The sequence below is a fragment of the Psammomys obesus genome, unplaced genomic scaffold (genome assembly GCF_907164565.1).
Source record: "Psammomys obesus unplaced genomic scaffold, mPsaObe1.curated_primary_1811, whole genome shotgun sequence".
Classification (NCBI taxonomy): Eukaryota; Metazoa; Chordata; class Mammalia; order Rodentia; family Muridae; genus Psammomys; species Psammomys obesus.
In genome coordinates, this window is record NW_026585895.1 from 7,299,869 (window position 1) to 7,313,224 (window position 13,356).

General features: G+C 40.5%; 1 protein-coding gene across 5 annotated transcripts in view; it reads left to right on the plus strand.

Moving 5' to 3' along the window:
* The window catches only part of Znf385b (zinc finger protein 385B), a 286,071-nt gene that overhangs the window by 90,921 nt on the left and 181,794 nt on the right, over positions 1-13,356 (plus strand). The window contains exon 1 of one of the 5 annotated variants that reach the window (XM_055600674.1): positions 1,590-1,638. The exons of the other annotated variants lie outside the window; for them this stretch is intronic. Within the exon in view, the coding sequence (XP_055456649.1) occupies positions 1,629-1,638 (10 nt within the window). The 5' untranslated portion in view covers positions 1,590-1,628. Of the gene's footprint in view, positions 1-1,589; positions 1,639-13,356 lie in introns of those variants that run through there. 5 annotated transcript variants of the gene reach the window in all.

Here is a 13,356-nt window from a genome sequence, read left to right on the forward strand (position 1 = left end):
TATATTATATTATATTATATTATATTATATTATATTATATTATATTACTTCCTGCTGATTAGGGGGTGTCAAGTTCCTTCGGGCAGGTTTGATCTTCGCCAGCAGGATATCTAATTGCTATTTTTTCTTCTTTGCACATGACTATTTAACAAACCACAACCAACAACAACAAACCATTAACCACAATCAGGGCTCTCCCACTTACATGCTCTCTGAATAGCCCCAGAATCCCAAACATCACACTATTGCAGAAGCTATCTGCACCTGGCAAAAATCACGCCTCAAGCTAGAGCATGAAGCAAATCATAGTCAGCTGCTGTGAAGCAGGCCCACTTCCCCACACCTGGGATTAGAATGAAAACATATTCTTATACCATTTCTTTTTTCTTTCTTTCTTTTTTTTTTACAAAGCAAAATTCCAAAATTCTCAATATACTGGGGTGTGTAGGAAAGCAAACTGAAGCAAGCCTCAGGACTAAGCCAGTAAGAAGCACTCCATAGTCTCTGCCTGGGTTCCTGCCTCCAGCTTCCTGCCTTCCTTGAGTTCCTGTTTTCTCTAGATAATGGGATGAAGTGCAAGCAAAGTTAAAGTCTGTCCTCCCTCAGTTTCCTTTTGGTCATCATGTTTATCATAGCAACTGAGAGCATGTTAGAACAGCTAACTTAAAAAAACCAGCTAAATAAGAAATAGGTAGACAGGTCATCTTATTTATCATGATAAAAATAAAACGTAGTCTCAGAAATCACTCATTTCATCAGCCTCATGAGGGCTGGCATGTTCTGTGTTTATATTTTGGGTCCAGGTATGTTTCTTTGTAAATTTTAATACGAACCCAGTAGAAAAATAGAAATGGAGGGGATTTTTTTTTCTATTTTTTAAATATAGTCACCTGAATGTTCTTATTTTAAATTGTAGGGTTGTTCTGTCAGAAGAAACCTATTTCAGAAATAATTATCTTCACATAGAAGCCAAACAAATAACCTATTGTGAAACTGAAATGTCATTGGTGATCCAAGCTCATAACAACAAACAATAAATATTGCTGCTATTTTCTGATCCTTGGTGAATGAGATAAATTAATACCCATTTTTTCTTTAAAGTATGCAGTTTCTTTTGTGGCAGAATTTCTTTATGCTATATAGTGAACTGTATTTTAAATTATAGGAAAATATTTTTGAAGAGAAAAAGAGGGTGTTTTGTTTGTTTTTTTAAAAAAAAGTTACATTTTTTAAAACATGTCTTTCTTAAGCTTATTTTCAGAGGTTTAAAGTTTTTCTTTGTGAACTGAGTATAAAACAGTACTTGGAATTTTAAAGAAATATCATGATCGCTTCAGAATACACGCTCAGACTCCAGAGAAGTAACCTACTTTTCCATAATTTTTTTTGGCCCTGAGGACTGAGGAGGCACCGTCCCCTGACAGTCCCCGTATTGTTCCTTAGTTTCAAGCAAGGTACACACGGGGAGAGAGTGGAGTCTGGCCAGTCCTCTGGCAGGCATAGGGGACAAGGAAGAGTTTGTGAAGGCTTGTTCTGCACTCGCTGGGGGTAGCTCAGCCCTCCTCAGCTCCTGATGCATTTTCTAGGCAGAGATTACAACCTGGCTGAACTGACTGTCACTAGGAACCATGCTTCTAGGTAAGTCACAGAGCTCGCAAAGGGCTGCTGCTTTGTTCTAAGTGATGGGAGGACATCTCTGTCTGCGTACTTGGTTTTGCTTTTATTTCCCAGGCTTGCGAGGTCTCAAGCAGCGCCAGACAGTGCTATAATTAGTACTATTTATCCTGCCAGACTTTTGGTGATAAGATTCGGCGATTTAGAACAACCTTAGAAATGTGTATCTCTAACTGTGGTTAGCATTTGACCTCTATTTCTAAGATTTCCTTTACAGGGAGCATATTATTTGGGATTTAGTTTATAGTTGTCAGAGACAACAGAGTCTTCAATATATAAATGTAAAAATTACTTTTTCAGAAAAAAAATACAGCAGGTTCACCTATGTTATTCACAAGATCAGGAGTGTCTTTGAAAAGGAGCGGTTTGCATGCCTATCTTATTAATATTTGAAGAAAATGGGATCTTAAATTGTCAGCATGGCGATTCATTTCAAACAGTGGAACTCCGAAAGGTAATGTGTTGCCATGCTGCACATGTTTGGTGATCCTCAAAAGTGTGTCTTACGCAATCTAAAAACATTTTGAAAGTCAACATCAGCAGGCATCAGCCTTCTCAGAACTCTGATGAGAATTTCCTGAGATAATCTCACATAGGTGTTTTTCATGTTGCGGAGAAGGGCGTAATTAACTTACAGCTTCTCTGGATGCTTCATAAATATTTTTAAATGCTTCATTGGTAACTGTTCCATTTGTCGTTGAGTTAGTACTGCAAAACACTGGCTGGCTTTTATGGTTTAGATTATTTATTTGGAAAAATCAGCGTTTTCTAGCAGATTATATCAGCTAGTAAAGGCTATACAAACCTCTGAAATCCCTAGGACACTGATTGAAGCCATCTGTAGTTATTAGGCTTTGCAGTCGCACACTGGCAATCGCATACATGACCTGACTTGTTGGAGCAATTCCAGCTTCAGTGTTGGAGACATTAAGAATGCGCCTGTCAGGGGTGGCTGACAATACATTTGGGATCCAGTTAACTATGCGAGTGGCTTGTTATTTGACATATTGTCAAAATGTTTTAGATATGAGGGTTTAATTTTTTTTGTTGTATTCTCAAGCTTATCCTAGTTGGGAAAGCACACTAAAATAAAGACAAAGACTGCTTTAGAATTGGAAGACCACCTTTTAATCTTGACTCTGTACATTGCTCCCAACCACTGGGTAACCACCGTTATAAAATTATTTCTTCAGTTTTACCGTCTTGTTGCTGTTTAACTCTGCCCTCTCTGTCTGCTTTCCTGTCATGGTAGGGGTGGGTAGACATGTATAAATTACTTTAGAAATTTTACACACAAGCTTCTGGAAAAGCACTTATATAAAGTAGTCACCATTTTCTTAATCGTTTCCAAAAGCCCTAATGCATGCTTGTTTCAAGCCATCAGTCAGAAAATTACAGCCGATACCCACCTCAAAGACATTTGTTAAGGGGGGTTTGCTTCAGGTCATCTCTAAAGTAACTTCTTACATGAAAAGTATCAAAACATTTTCACCTCATTTTCAGGACCTGTTCATTTGCCTAAGATTGCCTCCGTTTGCTTGACCTTTAGAAGCCTGTACTCTTGAGCTGATGCTCATTTCAAGGTGACAAAGCTCTCTCCTCAGCTTCCAAGGAGTGTCCTTTCTGCACGCATCTCTTCTAGAGATGAGACAACATGGGCCTTTGCCACAAGGATTATACGGGCTGTGTTTAGGAAGTGTTGCATGGAGTGCTGTACCCTGAAAGCCAGCGACCACCAATAGTCGGCAGTTTATTGTCTTAGGAAATTATCAACCATTGTCTTCTCTCTGGACATGCCATACTTTCTAAGATTATAGATGCATTATGGGTTTTCCGAAGTTAATTGCGTCCGTTTTCCAGTAAAGCGAGTGAATGACTTTCCTGTATGAAGTTTGAGCTGACCAGAGCTAACTCTGAATTATGGCTGTGATTACTTCAATGGTTGGGCATATTGACCTCTGGGCGTCAAAGGTTTTACTTTATGCTGCCCGTGAAAGAAGCGTTTGTGAATTCATTTCTGTCTTCTATTCATTCCTTGGTTCAAATGAGCCACGGTGTGGTGCAGTGTCTGGAGCATTACATAAACTCACTTATTCTTGGCCACGTAGCCGTCGGGAATATGCAAACAGGCCTGAAAGAAATGGAACAGTGAATGTCTTCACAGGCAGGAAACCTAATATTTACACAACAGTCAATAGGGGATGGTCAGTAAGGTGGCTGGTGACTAAGTTTTCTTGTTCTCAGGGAATGGAGGCTAGCATCCTCCCTCACAGGGCTCACTTGTGTCGGCACGTTCAGCAGGAGCGGACTGCAGGACAGCTGTGACAGGGGCGTTTTGGAGAGCAGAGGCTCCCTTCTGTGCGCTGCTCCACGTGGACCACCCTTGCAGTCTCCGGGCCCTTGTCAACATGCCTTCTCCATGTATTCATGCTAACATCTACATGACTGCGGAGGCTCAGCAACATCCTCCACACATCCACACTTAAACACACTGAAAACGTTAAGCTGAAAGCCAGAATCCCTCATCCCTGATCGCACAGTCATTAGCAATGGGGAGTAGGCAGGTGTGAGGGTCAGAGGAACAGAGGTAGAATTGTGTGCATTGCGTTACCCCCACAGGATGAAACTTCACCTGGGGGGTTAGCAAGTCTTACTTTTCTTATGTGTAAAACATGCATGTAAAGCATACGTGTGTGTGTGTGTGTGTGTGTGTGTGTGTGTGTGTGTGTGTGTGTATGAACAGACATGTGGCGTGTCTGCAGGATTAGAATTTCATGGGAGATGCTTAAGGAAAAAAAAATGTGTCTAAGGAGATTTCTTACGAGGATTGCAATGTAATAAAACAAAAAGTAGGAAAATACTGATATAGATAAGGGTGAGAAAGGAGGGGCTTTGGAAGCCTATGAATATGAGAATGTATATTTTTGTGTCTCTAAACTATTTCAGGGTTGGGCTTGATTTAGGAACTCTATTTAAAAAGCAGCACTTGCATTCTATTAACTAATTTCAAGTATCAGCCGAGCAGTTACTCTTTCCTACTTTTGAGTGAAGAAGAGGAAAGTGCTTGAGAACGAGATGTACCTGTGTGCAGATCACAGCCTCACTGCTCACTCATTCTCCAACCGTCCAGTCCGCAAATCACTTGCCCCCTAGGGGCCTCAGTTTCCATGTGTTTGGATTACTTGGGGATCATAACGTCTGTTTGTCATAATTCCAAGGCTCATAAGGATTAATCAAAATAACGTCTGCAAAAGCTTCTGTTTGTCACCCAACAAATGGTGAATGCATGCTGGTTAGTAAGAGGAATGTATAATGCATCATTTCATATCAATTCCAGGTTTTTAAAGTTTCATAAAAGTGAAGACTATATCAGAAAGTTAAGAGTATAAGCATCCTCCCTCTGCCATGCTTGCAGACAGGAGCCTAGCTTAACTGTCTTCTGAGAGGCTTCATCCAGCAGCTGATAGAAACAGATGCAGAGGCCCACAGCCAAGCAATGGGCCTAGCCTGAGGAGTCTTGTGGAAGAGTTGGGAGGAAGGACTGAGGGAACCTGAAGGATCAAGGATACCGCAAGAAGACCTACAGAGTAGACCGACCTGGGCCAGTGGGGGCTCCAAGAGACTAAACCACCAACCAAAGAGCAGGCATGGACTGGATCTAGGCCCCCTACAGCTAAGTAGCAGATGTGAGGCTAGGCCATCATGTGGGTCCTCTAACAATGGGAGCAGGGGCTGTCTCTGACTCTGTTGCCTGCCTTTGGGTTCCTTGCTAGCTGGGCTGCCTTGACTGGCCCCAGTGGAAGAGGATGCACTTAGTCCTGTTGTGACTTGAGATACCTGGGTGGGTTGTTATCTCTTGGGGGGACTCCCCTTCTCTAAGGATAAGGGGATGGGAAAAGGGGAGAAGGGCTGTGAGATTGGGACTGGGTGGAGAAGAGGGAGGGGATCAGGCTATAAAGTGATTAAATAAATACATAATGGAACATAAAAAATAATAAAAAGTGCTTTTAAAAAGGAGTATTAGTATTTATGAAGGATAGAGAGTCCTCCAAAGTGCTAATATTGAAATAGTGAAAGACATAACCCTAATATTCTGTGAAGCCAGTGACACATGCCTGTTGATATAAACTTAAAGCAGAATCAAACATGAGTGAAGCTTTACTATCTTGTGATTCTGGTCCTGGGCCTTACGGTTCGCTGAGATCTTCTCTTCACACACCACACCACACGTAACTGTTTTATTTCTTTCTGTGACATGGAAGTAGGTGCTAATTACTGGTCACATCTTTTGCGGGTTTGGTCTAGAATTAGCATTACTTCACTTGTAGAGATGGTCTTTACCTTCAGCTGTTCTGGCATGCATTAAATCATGGGATTGAACAGCTAATTGAAAGGAAATAATGTGTATTTCAACCATAAGAAATCTCATGAGGTAGATGAATTTAAGTTTTATTAAAACCCTGTAAAAAGTTTTATTTTATTTTTTGAATGTCCACAAATATGGCCTCCTTCTTTCTCTCCCTCTTTGCTGTTTTTTTTTTTTTTTTTTTTTTTTTTCTGTTTTTGTGATGGCCATCTGCCAATATTTCTTTTCCTGGTTAATTTGTTTTCTTTTGCTTGGTAAAATTAACACTGTCACTTCCACTGATGAAAGTCCAACAGGAAAGGAAGGTGAATTAATTATGAGCATTGTGATATGGCAGATAGAATAACCCTTCTGAATGGAATAATGCATTCTCACTTGCCTATTGGCTTATCTAATTTGTTGGTAATTTATCTTCTCAACCATGTTTTGACTTTCCTATGAGAAAGTCATTTAATAATAAATAGCCATAGAGAAATGTTTTCTGTAGCACAGTAGGCTTTGTCAATTTTTGCCTTAGTAAGAGAAAGCAGCCATTTGGGGATCAAAATTAAGAGAATGTTGTGTGCAGGTAACACACGTATCCAGCATAAATGGCCCCACGAGTAGTAGTAGAGTGAAAATAGCGCCAGAGAGACAATACTCAAGGTGTCTTACCTTTCCAGGGAGCTGAGAGATTCTCTGGGTAGACACAACCCTGAATTTCAAAACTGTATAAGAAACCAGGGGCTTTGTTTATTATAAAATATATGGGCACCAATTCTTTAAATGTTATACTCTAAGAGGATTTGGGGGAACATTTCTTTCTTTTTCTTTTTTTTTAAGATCTCTGACTTTTTTTTTGTATGTTTTGAAATTTTTTTTTAGTTCATGATCATTTTTTTATTCTTTATTAATTACACTTTATTCACTTTGTATCCCCCCTGTGATTCCCTCCCTCCTCCCATCCCAATCCCTCCCTTCCTCCACCCTCTGCATGCATGCCCCTCCCCAAGTCCACTGATGATAGGGGAGGTCTTCTTTTCCTTCCTTCTGATCCTAGTCAATTAGGTCTCATCAGGAGTGGCTGTGTTGTCTTCTTCTGTGGCCTGGTAATGCTTTTTTCCCCTCAGGGGGAGGTAATTAAAGAGCAAGCCAATCAGTTCATGTCAGAGACAGTCCCTGTTCCTATTACAATGGAACCCACTCGGATACTGAACTGCCCTGGGCTACATCTGTGCAGGGGTCTTAGGTTATCTCCATGCATAGTCCTTGGTTGGAGTATCAGTCTCAGGAAAGACCCCTGTGCTCAGGTTTTTTGGTTCTGTTGCTCTCCTTGTGGAGTTCCTGTCCTCTCCAGATCTTACTGTTTCCCACTTCTTTCCTAAGTTTCCCTGCACTCTGCCCAAAGGTTGGCCATAATTCTTAGCATCTGAAATGATAGTCTGCAGGGCAGAGCCTTTCAGAGGTCCTCTGTGTCAGGCTCCTGACTTGGGGGGAACATTTCTTACTTTGAGAAGCCATTAGATTGGAAAGTTGGGTTAGGAAGTCATACCTATTAAATGATAGCTGGAAAGTTCAAGAACACAACAGAGATCCTCTAATGCACGCATAATGGTCTCAGGTCTACCCACTGCCACTGCCGTGCTCGCGAAAGAATCCAAGAGACTTAAAAACAGGAGAAGACCAAGATTTTAGAAAAATGTTAAGGTTTGAAACAGATCTCCTTTGACCACTGAGTACTGAGATAATTTCCCAAACCTAGATGGCTGAAAGAAATTTTCCAGTTATTTAGAATAACTCTCAGAGACAGGAACTTGGAAACACAACCTCATGAAACATTAATATGGTGTCTTTTGTGCATTAAAAAAAAAAAAAAGGTAAAGTGACTTTACAAGGTAAAGTTGTCTCACCCAGGAGAGCTGGGATCAGAACACGATTTTCTTCCCATCGTTAACCCTGCAGCCCTTTGTTTCAGGCCAGGTGGCCGAGGACCCTGACCTATGACAGGCTCTAATCCTGTGTGTGTGGTCACTAAATCCCACTGCTCTGGCCTTGATTATATTTGCACTTCTGTTGGCAATCCAAGATCTCTCTCTAGGACTTATTCTACTAATTTACTCACAAATTAGTAGAGCCAGACCTATGACCCCTTCAAAAAAAAAAAAAAAACAAAACAAAACTATTTTTAATTCTGCTCATTCTTAGACTTTTACCAATTTTCTGTGGAAATATTTCAAAGTGCTTTGAATTACCAATTACTCTTTATTCATTCAGGAAGAATAGCATGGCCTTAGATGATGTGGCAAGGCCCAGGCTAGTCTGAATTTGCTCACTAGCTGGGGAACAATTGCCCCTGCTGGTCACGTATTAGCCTTGGTTTCTTGTTCTTTACGGCTCTCTTGGGTCATTTAGGATCCTGTAAGACACTGGGGGAAATGGAGATGGTTTGATAATTGATTTGTTCCTGCTCTGTCAGTTCTAAATCTCATACAAAGTAGCAGAGCCCAAACCTATTCTATGATATATTGAACACGCATCTGACCAAACATTCAAGACATGATCAGTTCAGATTTTCAAACATAATTTAATGGTCTCTGCCCAGAGATGTGGGTGATGTATTTCAAAAAGATATCAACCACAGATGTAGAGGTGCTTTCCCCTTCTGCTCCTGAAAGGGAAAGGAGAGGGTGTAACTGCCCTCTCTGCTGACTAAGGGCTGAAAGGAGGCTGGAACCAAGGCCACTCTACAGGAGATGGCTTTCTAGAAAGACAGCATGCAGAAAGCCACAAGGAGAGCAGCTGTGAGAAGCTCCTCAGGCTTTTCTCTTCATCCTCCTTTTGGGTGATTTGTGCCTTTCACATTAGCGGAACACAACCTGAAGCCATGAGTGTTGCGATACAGGGCAGGAGGGGACCTGTCACCTATATCACACAGAAGGAATATTAGGACAGAAAACGCATGTGGGACCAGACACCTATCAGCATGCTAAGTTTCCTGACATCATCAGAGAGCATCCTGTTTGAATCATATTTAATTTGAATAATCCCTGATGGAAGTACCTTTCTGCTGAACATTTGGCTCTAGAGATGGAGTTTGGATTTTTTCTAGTTGTTTTCTTTCAACTCAGGATCCTTAATGCAATATTTTTTAATGGTGATGTAAAGCAATAGAATTCTATCAGCTCCTGAAAGTTGTAGCTCCAATTGTGGTGCTTTGTTTTGACATTTATTTTAATGGTCTTCAGAGTTCTGTGGTATCAACAGACATGGGTTACAGCCATCTGTGGGCTTATCTACAGGCAGTTCTAACTGTGGGTTCTGAATAAAGTGATTTCCATTTTTCTGTAGATTTAGACAGGAAAAGATCATTGCTTTAGTAACTTCCTCAACAAAATTTTATTGGGTACCAATTATAAACCAGACCCTGTTAGATGGGTTCTGAGACTATCAAGGTTAGCAAACAGAAGATAAGAGACTCCTGCTCTTAAACACCTTATAACTTTTTTCCTATAAAAATATAACTTTTGAGACTTTAAGAACTCTCTCAAGCATCCTGAATCTTCTCATCCGCATGCGAAGGTGCCGAGAGAGCCCACACTACAATTTCTAATGCTGTGTTCAATTCTGAAGAGTACAGTTAAGAGCTAAACAAGTGAACTACAATTATGGTCTTATGATTACTAGTAACATCCACTATTTCTGAGTCTCAGTTGAAGGTTGGTATCTGTAGGACTTGATAAATTAATGGGATATCTTAATGTTCAGAAGGTTCTTCATGTAGCTGCTAAGCAGATACACAAATAACTTTGATGACAAGGTAAGTGGAATAGTAAATGATGGCATTGTTTTGGAAGAGAGAAAGTGATGGAGTAATAATCATATCTCCCAATTTTCCGGCTGCTCAGGCAAGCCACCCAAAGCCCCACTCTTAGTAATGTGCCTTAATAGGAGTCTCAAAAGTACTCTCCTGAAAAGGCAATATCTCACAGAATCCATTAGTAGCACAAACTGTTCAGCAGTTTAAAACACACATGAAACAGTTCCAGGTGTTGCTTGGGAGAAACTACAAGGGCCTGAATTAGGATGCTCTGTAGAAATAATAATTTCAGAGCTCGTTGTGTATGTCCTTTTAACAGCGCTATTTGTCCTGTAGTTTGGAAAGATATTCACTGAATCTGTGAAAAGGTAAAACAGGTAAGCATGAAAAAATTGTTCTACTAGGGGACTGGAGAGAGAGCTTGGCAGTTAAGAGCACTGGCTACTCTTCCAGAAGATCCAGGTTCAATTCCCAGCAGCCCCAGCAGCCACATGGTATATATATACATACACATATATATGTAGGCATATGTATATATACATAGATATAATGCGCATATATAACTCCGGTTATAGGGGAATTCTTAGCCCTTCTGACCTCTGCGGACACTGCACATACAGTGATGCTCAGACATACACACAAACATAATACTCATAACACATAAATTAAAAAGAAGAGAAAAGAGCTGTTCTCCGAAGAGTTGGTATTGTTCACGTTGTGAACACTCTCTACAGCTTACTCAGAAGGCCTGTATCCTTATCATGCTTCTAAATCTATACCTTAAAATGTTTTCTTGTCTTTTTATACAATGATAGAGAAGCTCAACATTTGTGTATTTTTAAATAGGACAAAAGACATGTCCCGTGAGGTGCTTTGTAATTTTCTAAATAATAGGAGGAAACATTCCTTTGGTTTTTACTTTCTTTCTGACATTTTCCCTCTTCACTTTTAGAGAAAATATGTCTGTATTAAAGATGAGAAGAAAGAATCCAACTTTCCATTTCCAACAAGATACCTGAAATAATTTGGCTCGTGGTTGTGAAGTTTGCAATCAGTTGTCCCCATTGCTTTGGGCCTTTGGAATACAGCTGTTATTGTGGTGGGAATATTTGAAAAAACAAAACCCTGGCCAGACAAAAGATTCAATGAGAAGCCTGAGCCCCATTGTGTTCTTCTATACATATACCGCATGACCTAAAGACCTCTTATAAGACCCCCCCATATTAAAGATTGCACCATCTTCTAGTAGCACATGCTGGGCTCAAGCCTTTGAAGAAAGTACTGATTCTAACCAACTTTTATTAGTAGAGCAATCTTGTTTATGTTCACCTGATGCTCAAAGCCTATCCCCTTATTTCTGACTGACAATGCACAGGTATCCAGTGAACAAAGAACTTTCTACAAGAGTCTTGTCCATCTGCATAGATCCATGTTTGGAATTTCTCACAAAGAGTGAGATGAATGTCAGGAACGGTTTTACTGTAGGGTTTTTGTATTTCTCTTTTCATATATGCTGAATGGGCTGGGTTGTTTCTGGGCTGTGCTATATGTGGTGTATTTATAGGGCTAAGCAACAGTATAAACATATATTTTATTCAGTGAGTTACCTAACATTATATATTCATTGAATAGAACATTGTGCTTAATGTTTTGTTCAGTCTCCAGACACTTTTAGTAAGACCTCTCTATATAAAGCAATGATTTTTGTTCATTGTTCAAAAAACGTAGAACCTATATTTTTAGACATTTTCGATAACTCAGTCTTCCGATTAACATTTTTAAAATTGAGTTCCACTGTTTTATATTTAGAGGTTCTTCTCCTTGGTAAATTTTTGAGTATTTTGTTTCAAAATGTAACTCATGTACTATGAAAAATAAGTTTAGTCTATTTTGGTTTACTAATTTTGAAGGCAAACCCCATAATTGGATCATTGGCTAGCCTTCCTCGAATGGTCAGGCATTATTGGAGGAAACATGACTCTGAAGATGTGAAAGTCAGAATTATTTAAACAACCATAGGGTTTTCTCCTATGTTGCACCATTAATTAATGAGTCCTTTTTTTTTTTTTTCTGAGTGATGCTGGTGGCTAAGGGAAACATCGTAGTTTCCTTGTGTTTGCCATGTTGATGCTGAAGATAACATTACTGCATTTGTCTTAATTAATACTTAAATCGTGTCAGGCTGTGACTGTGTCAGTTGTCCAGGGAATTTGCCTCCTAGCTGTCTGGTAAGACAGGGAAAGTTTTACTTGTCAGTCATCATACTCTAGTGCTGTGGCACATCCGTTAAAAGACAACTCATAATGCGGTGAAGATGCCGCGAAGGCTTTGTCTCTTGGTTTCTCATTTCCCCGGTTGCCGGTTTGCTTTGCTCCTGACACAGGCAATGAAGCATCCACCCAGTGGAACCACTGTAAGCCTCTGATATAAACAGATGTCTGAAAGAGGCAGCACGGCACTTTCAAAATGGCAGAATTACTCTTTCGGTGATAAAATCCTATGTGCTTCACTCTGAGCTCACACATGAAATCTACCATGTTGTCCTTGTGGCATTTAGCAGCATCTGTTACCTGGACATCTTTTTTCATCTGACTTCAAGTGTTCCTCATCTTGAATAATGCATATTATGTTCTCTCATATGCACCTATTTTTGTGATTTCCTTTGAATAAAAACAAACCCTATCCACCAAGAGAGCATTCTCCATCATCCAGTGTCCTAACTATGGAGTCCAATAAAGTAGAGCCAATGCAAATCAGAATTCCCTTTCTCATGCTTCAAGCGCACCCCTCACCTCCTATATTAGTCTGGTTTCTGTTGCTGTCGCAAAATATTGGACACTAAGGGTTTTGTAGTGAAAACATTTTCTGTTTAGCTCAGAAGTTTTGAAAGCTGGAAGTCTAATACTGAGTATTAGTTCAGCCTTCAAGTAAGCACCCTACCCACCCCCACTGGCTGTGCCATAGCAGGAGGAAGAAGCAGACCCAAGCAGAAGGAACCACTTGGCCTCACTTTAGAGCTCCCCACTGAGAGCCTCATTAATCCCTCTAAAGGGACACCTCCTTGACCTAGCCACCTTCCACTAAGCCCTGGCTCTTAAAGGCCCCGCCACCTCATCACTGGTATACTGGGCACCAAACTCCCAGACCGGAGCAGGTGAAAACACAACTCCTCCCCAAATGTATACATGGGGACAGCCTTTTCGGGTATGATCTCTCTCTGCGTATTCATTCTCTTAGCATTTTTACAGAACTTTTGAAACTTGTGTATAGTGAACAGAGTAGATGCATGACTATAAACAAAAGTTTTCCATGCTGTCAACTGTCTGTGAACAGCATGCACGTGCGCTCTGGCTCACACATGACCCAGCAGCATGTGATAACAGCCTACCACATGCCAGACTCCATGCTAAGTAGCCACTGGGTCCCTAACAGTGAAAATCCTTTTTTCACACATAGCCTGGCAGAGTGACACCAGGAAAAGCAAAGGCACCAAACTAAAAATATAGTGATCTCATCGTTG